At 71.5% G+C, this 20,687-nt stretch overlaps 5 protein-coding genes across 5 annotated transcripts; 4 read left to right on the top strand and 1 right to left on the bottom strand.

The window, feature by feature from the left end:
- Positions 1–983: 983 nt before the first annotated feature.
- On the top strand, positions 984–2,036 carry AURANDRAFT_59062 (hypothetical protein; the record flags this gene model as incomplete). Its single annotated transcript, XM_009039271.1, has 1 exon — positions 984–2,036. The coding sequence occupies one exon, from the start codon at positions 984–986 to the stop codon at positions 2,034–2,036; it is 1,053 nt and encodes a 350-aa protein (XP_009037519.1).
- A 1,297-nt stretch (positions 2,037–3,333) lies between these two features.
- Positions 3,334–4,179, top strand: AURANDRAFT_27341 (hypothetical protein; the record flags this gene model as incomplete). Its single annotated transcript, XM_009039272.1, has 1 exon — positions 3,334–4,179. The coding sequence occupies one exon, from the start codon at positions 3,334–3,336 to the stop codon at positions 4,177–4,179; it is 846 nt and encodes a 281-aa protein (XP_009037520.1).
- A 957-nt stretch (positions 4,180–5,136) lies between these two features.
- On the top strand, positions 5,137–5,670 carry AURANDRAFT_27422 (hypothetical protein; the record flags this gene model as incomplete). Its single annotated transcript, XM_009039273.1, has 1 exon — positions 5,137–5,670. A coding segment is annotated over one exon (534 nt), but the record flags the coding sequence as incomplete, so codon positions are not given.
- Positions 5,671–14,664: 8,994 nt separating this feature from the next.
- AURANDRAFT_27280 (hypothetical protein) lies at positions 14,665–17,265 on the bottom strand (the record flags this gene model as incomplete). The annotated part of the gene is made up of 3 exons (XM_009039540.1): positions 14,665–14,967; positions 15,179–16,010; positions 16,217–17,265. Coding segments are annotated over 3 exons (2,184 nt in total), but the record flags the coding sequence as incomplete, so codon positions are not given.
- Positions 17,266–17,856: 591 nt separating this feature from the next.
- Positions 17,857–20,675, top strand: AURANDRAFT_64595 (hypothetical protein; the record flags this gene model as incomplete). The annotated part of the gene is made up of 3 exons (XM_009039274.1): positions 17,857–18,235; positions 18,422–19,961; positions 20,048–20,675. 3 exons carry the CDS (start codon positions 17,857–17,859, stop codon positions 20,673–20,675), a joined length of 2,547 nt encoding a protein of 848 aa, XP_009037522.1.
- Between the last annotated feature and the right edge of the window lie 12 nt (positions 20,676–20,687).

Consider the following 20,687-nt stretch of genomic DNA (forward strand, 5'->3'; position numbering starts at 1 on the left):
CTCCCAGATCGCCCGGCGGCGCGCCGAGCGCGACGAGCGCGCGCGCCAGGTCGCGCGCGACGCGGAACGCATGCGCGCGATGACGGAGACGCTCCACGACGAGGAGGCGCGCGCGGAGCGCGAGCGCTTCGAGAAGCAGCGCAACTTCCAGAAGCTCCTCGAGGAGCAGGCGGCCACGGTCAGGGAACGCAAGCGCAAGGAGCAGGTCGCCATGAACGACAGCGAGCACAAGCTCAACGACCCCTTCGTCAAGCGCATCCTCGCGGACCCGGAGCGCAAGAAGGAGCTCAAGAAGCTCATCTTCTAGGGGCGTAAGCGCGGCGCTTCCTAGAGCTCCCCGGGCGCGCCGAGGCAGGGCTTCGCCGAGAGCGCGGGGACGGGGTGGGCGCCGTCCTTCGACGCGCGGTAGACGCAGTCCGTCGGCGGCTCGTCCTGGTCCTCGGCGCAGTCGACGACGCCCCGGTAGCTCGTCACGGGCGGCTGCGCGTCGAGGTCGCCCATGTACCACCAGGCGCCGTGGGCGAACAGGCTCTTGCCGAACTCGTTGGTCCACGTGGGCTTGCCGGCGAAGGCGTCGCCGATCTCGTAGGTGCCGCCGAAGGTCGCGTCGCCGACGTCGTTGCAGACGTAGAACTTCTCCGTGGCGCCGCGGGCGGCCGCGACGACGAGCGCGGCGAGGCATGCGCGAACGGCCATGGCGCTGCGACGCGACGGACGGCGCGCGGTGTTGTGGGGCAGCCTCGGCAACGGCACGGCGAGGGGCAACGAGAGCTGCTCCTCTGGCCTGGGCGTCGCCGTCAAGCTCGAGCTCATCGCGAGCTGCCTCGTCGACTCGCGCGCCGCCGCTCGTGTGTGTGTGTACCGGCGCTCGCCCGCCCGCGCCGCCGCGGCACGAGCGCGGAGCGCGGTCGCGCGCGCCCGCTCGCACGAGGCGCCCCGTTGCCGCCGCCGCGCCCGCCGCCGCGCCGCCGCCGCTTTAGACGATGGCGACGGGCCCCGTGGAGCAGCGGAACCAGGACGCGACGTGCTACGTCGGCAACCTCGACGAGCAGCTCACGGAGGAGCTGCTCTGGGAGATGATGCTCCAGGCGGGCCCCATCGGGAACGTGCACCTGCCGCGCGACAAGGTCACGGGGTCGCACCAGGGCTACGGCTTCGTCGAGTTCCGGAGCGAGGAGGACGCGGACTACGCGCTCAAGGTCATGAACATGGTCAAGCTCTTCGGGAAGCCCCTGCGCGTGAACAAGGCGAGCCAGGACAAGAAGACGCTCGAGGTCGGCGCGAACCTCTTCGTCGGCGGCTTGGACGTCGACGTCGACGAGAAGCTGCTCTACGACACGTTCAGCGCCTTCGGGACGATCACGGAGACGCCCAAGATCATGCGCGACCCGGACACGGGCAACTCCAAGGGCTTCGGGTTCGTGTCCTACGACTCGTTCGAGGCGAGTGACCTCGCGATCGAGTGCATGCACAACCAGTTCTTGTGCAACAAGCAGGTCCAGGTGGGCTACGCGTTCAAGCGCGACTCGAAGACGGAGCGCCACGGGTCCCAGGCCGAGCGCCTCCTCGCCGCGAACAACCCCATGAGCGCGAAGCCGCACGCGATGTTCGGCACGGGGCCCGGCGACGCGATGGGCGGCGGCTACGCGGCCATGGCGCCGCCGCCGGGCATGTCGATGATGCCGCCGCCGCCGGGCGCCTTCGGCGGCATGCCGCCGCCGCCGCCGCCGCCCATGCCGCCCATGCAGGGCTACGGCGCGCCGCCGCCGCCCATGGGCGGCATGATGCCGCCGCCGCCGCCGCCGCCCATGGGCAACTTCCCGCCGCCGCCGCCGCCGGGCGCGCCGGGCGGCATGATGCCGCCGCCGCCGCCGCCCATGGGCGGCTTCCCGCCGCCGCCGCCGCCGCCGCCCATGGGCGGCATGATGCCGCCGCCGCCGCCGCCCATGGGCGGCATGATGCCGCCGCCGCCGCCGCCGCCCATGGGCGGCATGATGCCGCCGCCGCCGCCGCCCCCGCCGCCCCCCATGATGTAGGGGCTAAAGGCGCGCTCGGTGGCGGAGGAGACGTCAGTCCGATCGCGAATCGATGGACCGCGCGCCGCGACAAGACGCCGCGGGGCCCTCGATCTCGATCGAGAGCTCGAGCCCGCCGCCGCGCCGCCTCCTCGACGGTGGAAGTTTTTAGGCGCGCTACCAGCCGTTCGCGCGGTGGTGGCCGAGCATGCGGTCGAAGGCGGACTTGGCCTCGCCCATGGAGTACTCCTGGAGCACGTTGCGGCCGTACTCCTGCTTCAGGTCCACGCGGAGCGGCCCCGCGCGGCCGCCGGGCCCCGTCGCCGTGCGCACGACGGTGGGCTCGACGTGGAGCATGTTCGTGAAGACCGTGTTGAGGATGGCCTCGACGCAGTGCGTCGGCCGCCACTGGTTCGCGGATCCGTCGGTCGTGAGCGCCTCGATGCAGATCGCGCCGCCCGCGGTGACGTGGCCCGTGTACCACTTGAAGCGCGGCGACACGCAGCGCAGGAAGAAGGGCCGCGTCGGGTAGTCCGAGGGGAACGTGAGCTCCATGACGATGTGGTCCTGGCGCGTCTTGCGGCCGAGCTCCCGGAGGTCCTTGTTGAGGTCGCGGCCGCCCTTGCAGTCGTCGTCGAAGTCCTTGACCTTGAAGCGCCAGCAGTCCGCCCGGTCGTGGACCATGGTCGCGTCGTAGACGCGCGGCGACCCCTCCCACTTGCGGAGCGCCTTGAACTCCGCGTAGAGCCGCGCCATGCCGACCTTCTTGTCCCACGGCGGCTTCGCGTCGGCCTTGGCCGCCTTGGGCGCCGGCGGCGGCGCGGGCGCCGGGAACGTGCCCTCCTCGCGCGCGAGGGCCGCGGCGAGGGCCGCGTCCGAGTCGACGTCCACGGCCGTCCGGGCCGCCTTGCGCGGCGCGTCGTCCTCGTCGCTGTCCGCGGTCAGATCGATCTGCCCCGCGGTGCGCTTCGGGGCCCGCTGGGGCGGCGCGGGCTCGTCGTCGCTGTCCAAGCCGGTGAGGTCGATCATGGGTGTTTTGGGGCGTGTGTGTCGGCGCGCGCGGGCAGGGACGAGCGCTGGGGGCGGCGGCTTCGGTCTTGAGAGGGGAGGCAACGCTGTGGCAAAACCGACCTTGCACCGTTGTTTGAATCAGAGGTTCGGCATCTCAGCCAGCGCCTTCGCGGCTGAGCTCGTCGATTGGCAGCCCGCAGTGCACCTCTCCGCGCCGCCCAAACACACAAACCACCGCTCCGCACCGCCCGAGCCCGCAGCGCAGCTCAAAACAGCCTCGAAACCGCAAAAAACGCCGCGCCGAACGATGGCCGCCACCCGGGCCGCGACGCTCGTCGGCGGCGACGGCATCGCCGGCGGAGACGTCTGCCTCGTGATCATCGACCCGCAGAACGACTTCCACGACGGCGGGTCGCTGGCCGTGCCCGGCGCCGACGACGACACGAAGCGCACGGCGGCGTTCCTGGAGAAGCACGCGGACCGGATCGACACGGTGTTGGTGACGCTCGACAGCCACCAGACGCGCCACATCGCGAACCCGAGCTTCTGGGAGAAGCCCGACGACGCCGCCGCGCGGCCGCTGCCGTTCACGGTCATCGGGAGCAAGGCCCTGGCGGACGGCGCCTGGCGCGCGCGGGACCCGGCGCTCCGCGACTGGGCGAAGTCGTACGTCGCGGCGCTCGAGGCGGGCGGCCGCTTCGCGCTCGTCGTCTGGCCCGAGCACTGCATCCTGGGCACGGAGGGCCACGCCGTGCGGTCGCCCCTCAAGGAGGCGCTCGCGGCCTGGAGCCGGTCGCGGAACAAGGACGTCGCCTACCTGCTCAAGGGCATGAACAACAAGACGGAGATGTACTCGTGCTTCAAGGCCGAGGTCGAGCTCGACGACGACGCGACGACGAAGCTCAACGCGCCGCTCATCGCGTCGCTCGCGGCCCACAAGGCCGTCGTCTGCTGCGGCCAGGCGAAGAGCCACTGCGTCAACTACAGCGTCCGCGACATGGTCGCGGCGTGGCCCGCGGGCACGCCCCTGTCCAACCTCGTGCTCCTCAAGGACGCGACGAGCCCCGTCGTCTCCTTCGAGAAGGCCGCGGCGGACTTCGAGGCGGAGATGGCCGCCGCGGGCGTCACGGTCACGTCCACGGACGCGTTCTGAGGCGCGCGCGCCCCTCGGGGCGCCGCGCCGCCGCCGGTCCGCCGCGCCGCGCCGCCCCCTCCTTCGTCCGCCGCGCGCAGAGCGCCGCGTCGAGTGTTTGCTATAAAGATGATTCGCTTCGTGTGCCCAGGGAGGTGTGGTGTCGGATGCGCGGCGGCGTGGCCCTCCATCCGATCCACCCCGGCCGTAGAGCGCCTGCGTGGCGCTGTCGACGACACCTTGCAGCGCCGCCTCGTCGCCCGGCGCGCCCTCGGCTTCCTCGAACTTCTGGACCTCGTCCATCAAGTTGCCACCGTGGACGCCGCGCGCCGACGCCGCCGTCGACCGTCGCTTCCCATCCGCGATGTAGTCGAGGCCCTTGGGCGGCACGCCGATGACGGCCGCCCAGCCGAGCGCGCCGATGACGTGCGGGTTCATGCACGTCGCGGCGCCGACGAGCGCGACGTCTTCCTTGTGGCGCGGCGTCTTGCCCGTGGAGATGGCGGCCGGCCCGGCCCGCAGCACCTGCGCAGGTTGCGCCATCGTAGGATCGAGTGCCCGCACGGCAACGACTTCTGGAAGATGGCCGAGTTCAAGCACATGCGCTTCGTGCACCGCCTCTACGAGTTCCCGTACGACCACTTCGCGCCCATCTTCCGCCGCGGCGGCCGCCGGGCGGGCGCAGTCCACCGCCGTGACTAACCGCTCAGAACCGGCCGGACGCCCACGCGGCGACGTCCGCGTCCGAGAGGTGCGACCCGCCCTTTTTGTGGTTCGAGTTCAGGTAGGACTGGGTGGCGGCCTAGCCCTGCGTCGACGCGCCGAGCGCGTCGCGGCCGCGCGCATCGCGCAAAGACCCCCGGCCCGCTGCGGACCGAGCAAAGAGCTCGAGGTGCAGCTCGCCGCCCGGCTCGACGCGCTCGACGAGCGCGCGCCGCAACGCGCCGCAACGCGCCGCAAAAACACCACACAGTAACGATGCGCGCCTCCTGGACGCCCCTGGGCGCGCCGGCCTACGGGTCCGTGCTCGTCGTCGGCGACGTGACCATATTGCTGGACTGCGGCTGCGACGTGGGCTTCGAGGAGGCGTGCTTCGAGCGCATCGGCGCCGTCGCCAAGGACGTGGATCTGGTGCTCATCTCGCACCACGAGCTGCGCCACCTCGGCGCGCTCGCGGCGGCGAAGGCGCGCTACGGCCTCCGCGCGCCGATCTACGCGACGTTGCCCGTGACGAAGCTCGGCTTCGTGACCATGTACGAGGCCTGGGCCGGCTACCGCGCGTCCTTCGGCCGCGACGCGGCGCGGTCCAAGTTCACGCTCGACGACGTCGACGCGGCCTTCGGGAAGATGCGGCCGCTGAAGTTCGACCAGCCGCTGTCGCTCCGGGGCAAGGGCGCGGGCGTCGTCATCACGGCGCACCGCTGCGGCCACAGCGTCGGCGGCGCCTACTGGCGCGTGCGCCTCGGCGCCGACGACATCGTCTACTGCGTCGACGCGCACCACGCGGACGAGCGCCACGTCGCCGGCGCCGCGCTGTCGACGAGCGCCGAGACGCGGCGGCCCGCGGTCTTCATCACGGACTGCGGCGCCGTCGCCCGCGACGTCGAGGCCTCCAAGGATAAGACGACCACGAACGCCTCGCGGCCCGCCGCCGAGGACGCGTTGGTGGCCGCCGCGCTCGAGGCGCTGCGCCGCGGCGGCCACTGCCTCGTGCCCGCGGACTGCGGGTCGCGGGGCCTCGAGCTCTGCCTCGCCCTCGACGAGGCCTGGCGGTCGAAGCGCCTCGGCGGCGCCTACGACCTCGTCTTCGTCCACAGCATGGCGAAGAACGTGTTGGATTTCGCGCGGTCGCAGATCGAGTGGATGTGCGGCGACGCGCAAAAGGCCTTCGACGGCGCGTCGAAGCGCCGCTCGGGCCACCCGCTGGCGCTGCGCGAGGTGCGCGTCGTCGCCTCCGTCGAGGACGCCCTGAGGGGCGACGCGCCCAAGTGCGTCGTCGCCGCGCGCGGCGAGCTCGAGTGCGGCGCGGGCGCGGCGCTCCTCCGCGCGTGGGCCTCCGACGAGCGCTGCTGCGTCTGCCTCACGGCGCCCGCGCGGCCCCGGGGCGGCGCGCCGTCCGCCGCCGCGGCGCTCGAGGGCGGCGCGCGGAGCGTGGCGACGCGGCGCGGCTCGCGCGTGCCCCTGTCGGGCGCGGAGCTCGACGCGGCCGTCGCGGCCAAGAGGGCGCGCCTCGAGGCGGCCCGGGCCGAGGCGGACCTGCGGCGGCGCGCCGAGGAGATGGCGCGGGGCGTGCTGCTCCTCGAGGACGAGGACGGCGGCGCCGTCGACCTCGACGACGACGACGACGACGCCGCGGGCGACGTCGGCCTCGAGGGCCCCGCGGGCGACGGCCGCGACGGCGGCCGCCGCGTGCGCCGGCGCACGCAGCGCGAGCTGCTCGAGTCCTTCAAGGCCAACGCGCTCTTCGCGCGCTTCGCGCAGCCCGCGCACCCGACGTTCGCGCCTTTAGCGAAAAAGGCGCCGTCCGACGACTACGGCGCGCCGCTGCCCGAGGCGATCAGGGCGGCGCTCGTCAAGGCGCGGTCGAGCCTCCTCGGGTTGGAGACGCGCGACGGCATGAACTTCCTCGGCGAGGACGACCCCGTCGAGGAGGAGGCACCGGAGGCCGACGGCGCGGACGAGGCCGCGGCGGCCGCGGCCGCGCCGCGGAAGCGGGGCCGCGCGGTCTTCGACGCGGCCTACGACGACGCGCCGAGCGACGACGACGCGACGACGCGCTGGGACCGCATGCCCGTGGACCTCGACGTGCGGTGCCGCGTCGTCCGCGTCCGCGGCCTCGAGGGCCTCTGCGACGGCCGGTCCCTCAAGGCGCTCCTGAGCCGCGTCGCGCCGCGGGGCGTCCTCGTCTGCCCCGCCGTCGCGGCGGGCAGGGACGGCGCGGCGGAGAAGCTGGCCAAGTTCGCGCGCGACCGCCTCTTCCCCGAGCGGGCCGAGGCGCTCGTCGCCGCGCCCCGGCCCGGCGAGACCGTCGACCTCGGCCCCTGGCTCGGCCGCGCGCCGCTCGCGGACGCGGAGCTCAGCTGGCGCATCGTCCACGCGCACCAGGCCGCGGCGACGTCCCTCGGCGACGGCTTCGACGTGTCGCGCGTCTTCTCGGCCGTGCTCGTCGACGACGACGGCGCGAAGGCGACGAAGCTCGTCCTCGACAGCGAGCTGCTCGAGGCGGCGGACGCCGACGGCGCCGGGGCCGCGCCGTCGAAGCTCTGGCTCAGCGCGCGGGACGTCGTCCTCCCCGCGCTCAAGGAGAAGCTCGCGGCCGAGGGCGTCAAGGCCGTCTTCAAGGCCGGGTCCCTCGTCTGCGACGGCGCCATCGTCGTCCGCAAGGCCGCGGACGACCGCGGCAACGCGCAGCTCGTCGTCGACGGGCCCCTCTGCCCGGAGTACTACGCCGTGAGCCGCCTCGTCCAGTCCGCGTTCAGCCTCGTCTAAAGCTAGCATTATCGTCGCGCGAAGCCGCCGCTGTCGAAGCGCGAGCTCAGGGTCCCCGCGGACGGCGCGTCGGGCTCGGGCGCGCCCGCGCGCGCCGCGAGGACCGCCTTGGCCGTGGCCAGCGCCTTCTGGGCCGTGCGCTCGCGCTTCACGCGCGCCTGCTGCGCCGGGTTCGCGGACCCGCCGTAGCCGAACAGGCTCTTCGACGCGCCGTCGGAGATGGAGTGCGTGCGCACGGACGTGCGCACGAGGCCCTTGGGCAGGCCGAGCCGTTCCGCGCGCTGCTCGGCCGTCGACGCGTCGAGCGCGGACGCCGGCGCCGGCGCGGCGGGCCCCTCGAAGCGCTTCGGGCCCTGCACGGCGGCGCGGAAGGCCTCGAGCTGCGCCGGGTCCGCCTCCTCGAGGGCCTCCTCCTCCTCGCGCTTGCGCTTCTTGTCGCGCTTGCGCTCCTTCTTTTGGCGCTTCTTCTCCTTCTTCTGCCGCTTCTTCTCCTTCTTCTTGCGCTCCTTCTTCGCGCGCCGGTCGTCGTCGCTCGACGACGAGGAGGAGGAGGAGGACGAGTAGCCCATGCTCTCTCCCTGGCGTCGACAACATCAAGGTGCCCTTCAAGGACGAGTTAATTGTGCACGTACAGCGTCTGGGGGAGCTTCAGGACGCGCAGCCCGCGCCGGTCGAGCTCGGCCCGGACGGCCTGGACGTAGGCGAAGTCGGCCGCGTGGTGCCGCCATCCGAAGCCGACCGCGCGCGCGACGTCCGTGCGGACGGCGACGGCGCCGACGTCGAGCATGCCCGACTCGTCGATCGTCGCGTCGATGTGGCCCGCGTAGGGCGGCAGGGACCGGGGCCGGCCGCCGCCGACGGCCGACGGCCCCGCGCTCCGCGCCTCCGCGGCCATCGCGCGCGCGAGGAGGTCGGCGACGCAGCCGGCGTCGTCGCAGCCGCCGCCGGACGCGAGGCCCGCCGACGCGACCTACGATCACGCGTCGGCGCGGCGGCCCGCCTCCGGGACGCGGGCGGACGCGCGAAGTCGCGCGCGACGGCGGCGACGTCGTCGTCGCGGCGGAAGCGGATCTCCTCGACGCGGCCGTCGAGCAGCGGCCGCAGGACGACGACGTCGGCGTCGTCCGGCGGCGCCGCGCCCGCGCCGTACTCGCGCAGGGCGCGGTCGTACTCGGCGGCGGCGGCCTGCTCGCCCTGCGGCGGGGGCGGCGGTCTCGAGGCGCGCGGCGACGACGCGACGGCGGACGCGCCTTCATGTCCAGCAGGAAGTCGTGGTAGACGAGGCCGACGTCGGGGTGCGCCGCGATCGCCGCCGCGAGCGTCTCGACGTAGAGCGGCACGTAGTAGTTGTCGACGCCCGTGAGCACGGTCCACGGCGGCGGCGACGCGTCCGCGTGCAGCCCGACCTCGCGCGGCGTGTGGCCGTGGTCGCCGTAGGCCCGGTCCGTCGCCAGGAAGCGCAGCGCCTCCTCGCGGGCGTAGCGCCGCACGACGGCGTCGGCGCGCGCGTCCGGGCCGTCGCTCACGATCGTCAGGCGCCAGGCGCCGCTCGTCTGCGCGCGGAAGCAGTTGACCATGACCTCGATGGACGCGTTCGGCATGGCCGCGTGCGTCGGCGCGATGACTTGTAGTAGCGGCGGCATGGCGAGCTTTTAAGCGGTGTATAGCATCGAGAAGCGGGCTGCCCGAGCGCCCATCATGCGCCGTTCGTGGGGTGCAAGGTCGGAGGTTTCGCCGATGTTTCGCTGGCGCCTCGTCGCTGCTGGTCGACGCGTCGTTTGTGTGGGTCGCGACGAAGCGTTGCTGCCCGCGGGACCGCCTCTCGCGTGCGCCGTCGCAGCTCTCCGTCTTCTCCCCTGCCGCGCCGTCGCGCAGCTCTCCCGTCCTCTCCCCGACAACGCGCGCGACCGAGGAAAAGAGGCACCATGCTCGCGGCGGACAAGCTCCTGCTCCAGTCGTCCATCCGGCAGAACAGCATCGCGCTCAAGGAGAAGGAGTTCAACCTGCACCACGGGAACTTCAACGCCGTCGGGACGCAGGCGGCGGTGCTCGCCGGGTTCACGGTGACGGCGTTCATCGAGTTCGACTGCCCGGCGGACACGAACCGCGTGGTCAAGTTCCTCTACTACATCTCGTCCATCGTCTCCCTGTCGGCGAACATTCTGTGCGTCGCGAACACGACGTTCCTGTCGGTGTGGGGCACGGGCCTGGCCATGCGCGGGCCCGACGGCTCGATGGTCCGGGCCGTCGACGGCATGTACCAGCTGCGGCGCAACGTGTTCAGCCTCTTCGGCGTGGGCATGATGGCGCTCCTCGTGACGGCCGTCTTCGGGTCCTGGATCCTGATGGCGCCCGAGGCCGCGGCGGCGTCGACGCTGATCCTGTCCTACAGCATCTACCTCACGTGGCGCGCGTACCTGTCGATCACGCACATGTTCCACTTCAACGAGGACGACGCGGTCAACTTCGACGACCTCCTGGACGCGACGCAGACGTTGATCCCCAAGACGCCGCCGGCCGCCTGGTCCGACAGCGTCGTCGAGCGACGAGCCGCGTCGTCGCCCACGACCCTCGGCAAGGGCCGCGGCGCGGAGATCGTCTGAAGGTGGCGCGCGGCATTTCTAATTACCCTGTATCCAAAATTAGATCAGTAGGACGGGGGCCCGTGGTCGTAGGTCGTGCCCGCGTCCTCCATCATGGCGCGCGCGACGAAGCGGCAGACCTCCGCGCCGTAGAACTCCTCCTCGGGCATCTCCGTCTTGCCGTCGTAGTACATGACGCGGCGGCTGCCGTCGGAGTAGGCGCAGTAGAGGCGCTCGGCGGAGGCGCGGTGGACGTCGTGCTTGCCGATGACGTGGAGGGACGGGAACTCGAGGCGGCTCCGGGAGAAGAGCGTCTGGACCTTGCCGTGGCGGTCCGCGCCGTACTTGAGCTTGTAGCCCAGGTCCGCCGGCGACGCCTCCGGCGGCGCCTTCTTGAGCAGGCGCCGGAGCTCGATGGCGATGGCCTGGCCCATGGCGTCGAGCTGGTCCGCCCACCCGAACTCGGAGCCGCCGACGAGGCACGCCGCGATGGGCATGAACCAGACGCTGTAGGGCATGACGTAGTGGCTCCGGTCGCGCATGGACCGCGGGAAGCCCGACCCCTCGTCGCCGCAGCCCTTGAGCGCGTCGTGCATGTGGCCCGACCCGCACATGGCCCAGAAGATGGTCATGAGGTCCGCGGCCTGGCCGTGCGCGACGCAGAACCGGCAGCCGTTGAGCGCGCGCTCGCGCCACTTGACGCCGTCCGTGCTCAGAAAATGGATGAGGGTGCACAGACCCTCGGCGACGCCCCGGTACTCGTAGCGGAGCTTCGTCGGCGGCGGCGGCGCCGGGGCCCCGCCGGCGGCCCCGGCGGCCGGCGCCGCGTCGCCGACCGCCGCGCCGGCCGCCGCGCCGTCCCCGGCCGCCGCACGCTCCGTCGCGTCCGGCGCGCCCTCCGTCGCGTCGTCGTCGACGTCGTCGGGCCCCGCGGGCCCCGCGGCGTCCGGCGCCGGCCGCGAGATCACCGCCTCGTCGTCGTCGTCCGCGTCCGTGATCAGGCGGTGCGCGAGCCAGGCCTGGCCGACGCAGTTCGGCGCGACGCCGTCGCGCGGCGGCGGCTCGAGGCCGTCGAGCGCGTCCTCGTCGATGACGTAGCGGTCGCCCCGCAGCACGTACTGGCCGTCGAAGACGCGCACGTCGCCCTCGGCGAAGACGAGGGTCATCTGGTGGTGGCGCCGCATGTACGCCGCGATGCCGCCCATGTCCCGCGCGGAGAACGCCTCCGCGTGCGTGCCCGCGTCGTGGAGGCACGCGCACCGGATCGGGTTGCGGCGGCACGTGCCGTCGCCGTTCAGCTGGTCCGGCACGATGTTCGGGGGCTTCTTCATCTTCTCCGGGTCGTTCAAGCGGTAGCGCCGCGCGCAGACGTTGTCCGCCTCGAGCGCCGCGAGGGGCACCCAGCCCTCGCAGGGCGCGGAGATGCGCGCCCAGTTCGCGGCCCGCGCGTCCAACGCCTCGTTGGAGTCGCCGACGTGGAGCCCCGCGGGCGCGAACTCGACGACCGTGACCTTGCCGCGCGCCCGGCGCACGGTGCCCACGACCGCTCCGTCGGGCGACGGCGCGGCGCGCACGCTGAGGAAGTCGGCCTTGAGCTTCTTCGCGCGCTCCAGGGCCTGGGCCTCCTGGGCCTTCTGGCGCGCGGCCGTGTCGACCGACGCGTCCGTGACGTCCGCGATGGCCACGAGCGCGCGCGCGTCGGCCGCGTCCTTCGGCGCGTCGCACTCGGCCAGCAGCTTCAGCGAGCACCAGCCCTGGAGCGGCTTGCGGAGGTAGCAGCGCACGGAGCCCTTCGTCGTGTCCTCGGCGTAGGACTTGGGCGTGTCGAGCACCGCGACCTTGGTGCCGCGCCGGAGCTCGTCGACGAGCGGCGTGTTCAGGTTCGCGCCCCGCCGGATCGTCGCGCCGGCCTTGCCGATGACGACGTACCACTGCCAGGAGCCCGCGCCGCCGTCGGCGTAGACGACCTCCTGCGCGGGCGCCGGCGCGGCGGCGTCGGGCGCGTCCGGGGCCATGATCGCGCTCCAGAGGCCGCCGGCGTCGTCGGCGAGCTCGTCGCCGTCCGTCGCGGGGCCCGGCGCCTCGAGCGCCGGGAAGATGTCGGCGACGCCCGCGTCGCCCTCGACGACGACGTAGGTCTCGCTGAGCGTGCGCACCTTGATGTCCTCGCGGTTGATGCCGCTCTTCCCGCCGTCGAGCTCCTTGAGCCAGGCCGGCGCCTCGTAGACCAGCGGGTCCGCGCTCGTCGAGGCCATGGTGGTCTCGGTGGCTGGTTCTTGCGGTGGCGTTGCGGCTGCCCGAGGATCGTTTCCTGTTGCGTCCGACGGCGCGCCGCGGCCAGCGACGACGTCGAAGAGGACTTTGTCGCACTGGCTGGGGCTGGCCACGGCTTGACTGTGGTAATTCTGCGATTGTTGCAGCTCAACATGTCGCATTTATAGGGCCGATGTGCTGAGTTCTCGACGAGCACCATGCCCCGCCCCAAGTCCAACGCGTGGGTGAAGAAGGCGAAGAAGGCGGTGAAGAAGCCCAAGGTCGAGATCCAGGAGCCGGAGGAGGACGTCGAGCTCCAGGAGGAGGCGTCGCGGGCCCTGTCGCGGCGCGTCGCCGAGGAGCGCGCGCGCGCCAAGCTCGCGGCCCGCGCCGCGGAGGCCAAGGAGGCGGAGACGGACGAGGAGCGCTTCTCCTTCGCGCCGCATCCCGTGACCTGGGCCGAGGCGGCGGCGCTCGACGGCGGCGACGGCTGGTGCGGCGGCGCGGACGACGACGACGCGGCGCTCGCGCTCGGCGCCGAGGCCGGCGGCGGCGAGGCGGACCCGCTGGGCCTGAACGCCGAGCCCGCGTCGCCGCGGCGCGGCGCGGGACACGCGGCGCTCGCGCACGCCAAGGACTTTGACGCGGTCGCGTACCTCAACGGCGCGCACGGCGCGGCGTCGTTCGCGCAGCTCGAGGCGGGCTGGGCGACGCTCAAGGCGCGCTTGGGCACGCAGGAGCGCAAGGTGCGCGGCGTCGTGCGCGAGAATTTGGCGACGTTCCTGCGGTCCGCGGCGCGGCTCGAGCGCTTCGCGCGCGCGCTCGAGCGCCTCGCGCGCGGGCCCGGGTCCTCGACCGCCGCGGACGACCGGCCGGCGGCGGCGCTCGCCGTCGAGGCCCAGGGCCAGGTCGCGACCCACTTCGGGTCGCTGCTCGGCGAGGTCGACGCCGCGCGCGACGCGGAGGACGCGCTCGCCGCGTTCCGCTGCGCCGCGCCGCTCCTCGACTTCAGGGCGAAGCGCGACGCGGCCCTCGCCGCGGGCGACCGCGGCGAGGCGGACCGGCTCCGCGCGCGCGCCGCGGCGCTGCGAGCCGCGACGGACCGCCTCGCGCGCGGCGAGGACGCGTCGCCCGTCGCGGCGCTGCTCCACGGCGCCGCGCGCGCGCTCGCCGCCGACGACCCTACGCGGTAATGTTTTAAAACGGGGGGTCTCGGGGTCGGCTCGACGCGGCGAAAGCGCGGAGCGACGGTCGCGCCCCGCCTGGTCGCTCCGCGCGCCTACCAGGCCGCGGGCTCGACGACGAATGTGTCGCCGACGCGCTTGATCTTGGACGGCCGCGCGTGGACCATCCTCCAGGACACGACGGCCGCGCCGTGCTTGACGATGTAGAGCGTGCGGAAGACGGAGTCGGCGAGCTTCTTCGTGCCCAGGACGACGGCCAGCTCGTTCTCGTGGACGACCTTGCCGTCCTTGACGCGCTTCGCGGGGATGAAGATCGACTTGGGCACGTCCGTCTGCGCGTTCGCGTCCTTGGACTTTGGGAAGATCGTCGACCCGGCCCAGCCCTTGGTGATGGCCGTGACGTCCCCGAGGGGCACGAGGTGCTTCTCCGAGTTGAACATGGACCGCGCCTTCGTCGCGAGGCTGCCGTCGACGATGCTCAGCGTGTCGTCCTCGCCGTGGCTCGGCTTCAGCAGCGACCCCTTGACGTGGCGCACGACGGGGATGCCCGCCTCGGAGTCCAGCAGCGCCTTCGTCGCGTCGAAGTCCGACCGCTCCCGCGCCGCGAGGCGCTTGCAGGCGACGAAGGACCGGACCATGGGCTGCAACACCCGCGCGTACGCGTGGTCGCGGACGCGCCGCATCGCGGCCTTGCACTTGTCCACGAGGGCCTTGTCCAGGAGGCCGCGCGTCGCGTAGCCCCGCGCGACGCGCGCGATCTTGTTCGCCCAGTAGCGCGGGGGCTTGCCCCGGAACTGCTTCTTCATGCCCTTGACGACCTTGTAGTCGAGGTAGGACCGCGCCTGCGACTGCATGAGCTGGTTCGCCGCGTAGGCCTTCTCCTTGGCCTTGACGGCGAGGCGCGCGCGCGCCCGGGCCGCGAGCCGCGTGGCCTTGGCCTTGCAGAACGCGAGGTAGTTCTTCGCCCTCTTCATGCGCGCGGGGCCGGCGAGGAAGTGGGACACGACGCGCGCGAGGCACGCGTTGCGCCGGCCCTCGAGCGCGAAGATGGCCCGCGGCTCCTTGATGAAGATCTTCGTCTTGCCGAGCACGTAGCCCGTCGTCTCCTCGAGCGGCGGCGGCGCGGCGCCCGCGACGTGCTTGAGCCGCGGCGCGGGGTCCACGGCGGAGACGATGGCGACGGACGCGGCCCGGGCGTCGCCGGGGACGACGGGCCACGTCGCCGCGGACGTCATCTTGAAGCGCTCCGCGAAGGCGCCGTACTCCATGCGGAACGCGAAGCCCGCGCGGCGCACGCGGACCTGTGTGGAATTCAAATCTTCAACCCGACTTCAATGTGCGCATATGCGACAGTTTCGACGCAAGCTCTTCGGCTGTGCTTCGAGAACTCGACGAGAGCAATCGATTCATCCAAAAATCAGCCGAATCGACTTCGATTTGACCGAGCTAGAGAATTCTGAAGTTTGGTCAGGACCACCCAAACCAGTGGTTGAATTCCACACAGACGCGGACGTTCTCGACGAGGCCCAGGTACGTCACCTGGTGGTCGATGCGGTCCTCCACCGCTAGGCCGGGCTTCTTCTCGTCGTTGGGCTTGATGCAGCGGATGTAGTTGGGGTTGCACGCGTGGAGCGCGGCCATGAGCTCGTTGACCTGGCCCTTGAACTGCACGGACACGGACGGCGGCCGCTTCGCGCGCTCCTCGGCCGTGCGGCCGTCCTCGAAGAGCGCCTTGGGCAGGGCCGCGCCGCTCGAGTTCATCGTGTCGATGAGGTCGTTGAACATGCTGTCCGCGTTCTTGTCGAGGAAGTCGTCGGCCTTGTAGTCGACGTCGCCCGCGTAGTGCTTGATCGTGAACGTCGTCCGCAGGTTCAGGTTCGTCGACGGGTGGAAGTGGCCGCCGAACTTGCCCTTGAGCTGCTGGTCGAACTTGGTCATGAGCTTGGCCGTGTCCGCGCCCTTGAACGCGCCGGCCTCGTCCAGAAGCGCCAAAACGCCGAGCGTCGGCTTCTTCGCCTCGATGAGGTCGCAGACGACCTTGTTGTCGAAGTACTCGATGTCCTGCCAGGGCACGCCCTCGGCGGCGTACTCCTCCTGCTCCGCCTTGAGCGTGAGCTCGATGAAGTACTGCTGGAGCTTCTCGTTGACGTAGTTGATGCAGAACTGCTCGAAGCCGTTCGCGTCGAAGATCTCGAAGCCGAAGATGTCGAGGATGCCGATGGACGTCGCCGCGTGCGCCGGCAGGATGGCCTGGTTGATCTGTCTCACGACCCAGTCGAAGAGGCGCTTGTACGTCTCCTTCGCGAGCGTGAGCGTCGTGAGGCGCGCCTCGGCCGCGTCGAGCCTGGGCAGGAAAAGGGTGCGAAATTCTCAATTTCAAAGGCTCCTTTCTCGGCCGCTTTCCACTCGTTTCGGCTGATTTTTGGACGAGCGATCATCTCTCGGAGCGCTCTCGAAGCGTGGATGCTTTTTCTAGAACGCGCGTGCGCGAAACACTCACATTGAAGCGACGTGGAATCACCCTTTTCCTGCCCTGCGTCGAGCGTCGACATCTGCACGGACGACCGGCCGCCGCGCTTGCTCAGCGTCCGCGACGTCAGCGCCGTGCCGAGGGCGCCCCCGGTCAGGCCCGCGAGCGTGGCGGCGCGCTCGAGCTTCGACGGGTCCTTGGCCGTCGCCGCGCGGTCGTCGCCGTGGTCCTCGAACTCGAGCTCGCCCAGCGCGAGCACGAAGGCGACGAGGCTCAACACCTCCCGCTCGTCCTCGGCGTCGTAGCCGATGCCCGCCAGCACGCTCGTCGTCGCGGCCTTCCAGAGCTCGAACTCCTTCGCGTCGTCGACCTTGGGGACGCGCTTGTCCTCGTTCATGAGGAACGCGTAGGCCGGCGGCGCGCCGAGGCCCGACAGGGCCTCGCGGAGCTTGGCGTCGGCGCCCAACGTCAGCATGTGGAAGATGTGGAACCCGCGCTCGCCGGCGCCGTGGCCGACGATGCGCGACTTCTCCAGCAGGTAGTTGGACACCGTGCCGCCCTCGACGTCGCCCTTGAAGTCGAAGCTCAGCTCCATGTACTTGCCGAAGCGGCTCGAGTTGTCGTTGCGCACGGTCTGGGCGTTCCCGAAGGCCTCGAGCACGGGGTTGCTGTCCAGCAGCTGCTGCTTCGTCGCCTCGAGCGTCGCGCCGCCGCCGGAGATGATCGCGACGAACTGCATGAGCTGCTTCGCCGTCTCCGTCTTGCCCGCGCCCGACTCGCCGGACACCAACACGCACTGGTTCTGGCGCTTGGACCGCATGCCCTTGAGCGCCTCCGCCGCGACGCTGTAGACGTGCGGCGTGACCTCGAGCGGCGTCTTGTCGTAGTAGAACCGCGCGACGCCGTCGCGGTAGATGGACCCCTGCTTCTCGAGGAGCTTGTAGGGATTCACGGCGATGAGCACGGGGCCGATGCACGTGTACATCTCGCCGCGGCGGTAGCGCGCGCTGAGCTCGGACGTGATGCCCTTGCTCGAGATCTCGTCGAGGAGCACGAGGTCGCTGATCTTCGTCGTGTCGCGCTGGAAGTCCTTCTCCTCGCCGGGGCTCAGCTTCGCGGAGGGCGCCATGGCGTCTCGTCGGGCGGACCCGCCTCCTCGGTCGCGCCCGGCTGCGCGAGCTTGTTGGCCGCGGTGTTCTCCAAGCCGGGGGCAGCGTCTGGCTGCCACACAGGATGCTGTGGACAGTTTCTCTAAAGTGCCCTGTCAACCTCAATGGTTTGAAAGCGCGGGCTTGCACTGTGCGATAGAACCGCTGCGCGCCTCGAAGTCACCATAGGGTTCCCGTCGCCGCGGGGCAGCTGGGGCAAGGCCGGCACGGCGCCCGTGGGCCCGGCGCCGCCGGTGCAGAGCGAGACCTGGGAGACCACCGAGAGCCCGCTGCTGCGGTCGCTGCCGCCGTCGCCGGCGCAGCCCGCCTGCCCGCCGTCGCAGGCCGAGACCTGGGACCCGACCGAGCCGCAGCGGCGGAGCAGCTCGCAGTACTCGCGCGCGTCCGCGAGCAACGTCGAGCCCGAGCTCCGCGACTCGCTCCGCGACTCGGCGCGCGGCGCCGGTGACGCGCCGGCGTTCGGCGGCTACGTCGCGGACCCGAACGCCGCCGAGGAGCCGACGCAGGCCCACACCTACGGCCGCGTGCCGCCCGACGACGCCCCGGCGCCCATGGAGCCGGCGAAGAAGGACTCGCTCCGGGGCCGCGCGGGCGCGGCCGCGGCCGACGCGGCGCGCGCGGCGGGCCGGGGCCTGGCCAAGGCGACGCAGGGCCTCCAGGCCGGCGTCGAGGGCGTCGTCCAGCGCGGCCGCGACTCCGCCGGGTCCGCGAGCCGCGCCTACCACAAGATGCTCCGGGAAAACCTCAAGGCCGCGTCGCCGCTCACGAGCGACGTCTGGTACGTCGTCAAGCACCCGGCGGCCCGCGTCGCCGTCGCGGCGCTCGTCTGGCTGCTCAACCTCTACGTCTACTACGGCGACCCGGCGACGTACAGCAACGGCGAGTCCTACGGGACGATGATCGGCGACATCTACCACGGCTGGCTCCTGTGTGGAAATCAACCGGCGAGCTGGGACGTCCCGACCAAACTTTCGAATTTCTCTAGCTCGGCCAAATCGACGTCGATTCGGCTGATTTTTGGACGAATCGATTGCTCTCATCAAGTTCTCGAACTTGCGTCGAACCTTTCGAATATGCTCACATTGGAGTCGGGTTGAAGATTTGAGCTCCACGCAGGCTGGCTCGAGCCCGACGACGCGCCGTTCCTCGCGCTGCGGCTCGCCGTCATGGTCGCGCTGACCTTTCTCGGCGTGTTCCTCGGCCTCCGGACCCAGCGCCACCTGCGGGACCGGTGGAAGCTCGTGCTCTTCGGCTACGACGACGGCCACGACGAGGACCGCGAGCCGCTCGCGGACCAGGACGGCGCGCTCTTCCTCGTGTTCGTGATCACGTGCCTGACCTACTTCTTCGGCCTCAAGGTCTACAACGGCGCCCTCGCGGCGGCGGGCGCGGAAAAGCACAAGGCCGGCTCCGGCATGCACACGTGGACGTACGCGTTCTTCAACCTCGTCCTCGCGGGCCTCTTCACGTTCGTTTCGGACACGTGGAACATGGTCACGGTCGTCGACCAGATGGCCCAGGCCATCCACCAGAAGCAGGGCGTGGGTTACGAGGCCTACGGCGCGGCCGAGCGGCCGGGGAAGATCGCGCGCTTTTCCGCGTGGTTCGTGAAGCGGCGGCTGCTCCTGACGCGGGCGGCGCTGGTCGTCTTCTGGGGCATCGGCGTGCCCATGATGGTCGCGGATTACGTGCACGTCGAAAAGGTGCTCTCCGGCGACACGAAGATCAACGAGAGCGTCGGCAAGTCGCGGTTCTGGTCCGCGGAGGCCAACGACGAATTCGCGCGCCACTTCGTGGGCTGCTGCGTCGCCGCGCTGAACATCCTGATCGTCATGCAGGACTGGGACTTCCCCGACTTTTCCGGGGGCGAGATCAAGATCTCCGCGCTCGACATCGAGAGCCTCAAGTTCGAGCACTGCTGCGCGTGGGTCCGGCGCCTCGTGCCGCCGATCTACGTCAGCGGCAAGTGGGTCAACTACATGGGCATCCTGATGGGTTTGGCCTTCGATTGGGGCTACTGGTTCATGACGAGCCTCCCGTTCCGGCCCTGCGACTACGCGCAGTTCTGGGACAGCGACTCGGGGAGCATCTACACGCTCACGCAGCCCAAGAAGCTCCAGGAGGAGCACGCGGGCGCCGCGGCGGCGCTGAACTGCGCCTGGTTCACGGACTCGCCCGTGCAGCAGCTCTACGACCGCCCCTACGCGACCGTCAACGCGTCGTCCTACGACGACGACGCGTGGACGCGGACGTCGCCGACGCCGCACGTCGTGCTCGTCGAGACGGGGTCCTTCACGGGCGCGTACACGATCGACGAGGAGGACAACTACGTCTACGTCGCCCGCGGCGCCTGGCTCATGTGGCTCATGTGCGCGATCCCCGTCGGCGCCTGGGTCGTCTTCTGGTGGCTCGTCTTCACGCACGAGAAGGTCCACTGCCTCAACTACCGCGACGTCGCCCACTACCTCGACAAGCACCGCGAGCGCATCGCCAACGACGACGACAGCGACGGGCGCCAGGAGAAGCGGCGCGCCTACGTCGCGTCCATCAGCGCGGCCGCGCGCGCGCCCTGCTGCCGCTGCCGCTGCCTGCGGCGCGACGAGCCCGTCCACGTCGCCACGGACCTCGAGCAGCCGAGCACCTGGGCGGAGCCGAGGTAAAAACTCGCACTGAGAGGTTTTGTTGAACATTCATAAATCTTACTGTTACATGCAACGCGGTGGTGATGTGTGCATTCTGAAGGGTTGACACGTCGCTGATGGCGTCGCCGCCGACGGACGACTCGCTGGATCTCGAGATGCGCATGCCGCGCGTGCCCCTCAACCGCCGCGGCCGCTGGGACGACGGCCTCCCGAAGCGGGAGCCCCGGGCGCGCGCGAACGTGCTGGCGCGGCTCGACAAAGTCAACGCGCCCGTGCCGCCGCTGCGCGAGCTCATCCGGAGGCCGCGCGCGTCCCTGCCGAACTTCGACACGCGCATCGGCAACGCCGGCCGGCGCCTGGACCAGGCCGACCGGCGCGCGCGCGAGGCGTCCGAGGAGAAGTGGTACGTCGAGCGCGCGACGGAGCGCGAGCTCAAGCGCGCGGGCGACGCGGACCCCTACGCGCCGGCCAAGGCGAAGCGGTCGCGGCCCCTGCGGCCCCTGCTGCGCGTGCCCAAGAAGATCCGGAGCTGCCCGCCGACGCCGACGTCGTCGCGGCGGCTGCTGCCGAGCCTGCCCCCGGGCGCTTACCCGGAGCAGACGAAGATGGCCGACATGCTCACGGTGCGCGAGCCGACGAAGATGGCGGAGAAGATCGCCTTCCGCGCGTCCTTCGACCGGGAGATGCTCGACGCCGTCCGCCGCCGGCCGCGGCGCCCCGAGGGGTAGGTGTGTTGTGGG

Source organism: Aureococcus anophagefferens (assembly GCF_000186865.1).
Source record: "Aureococcus anophagefferens unplaced genomic scaffold AURANscaffold_11, whole genome shotgun sequence".
Lineage (NCBI taxonomy): Eukaryota > Pelagophyceae > Pelagomonadales > Pelagomonadaceae > Aureococcus > Aureococcus anophagefferens.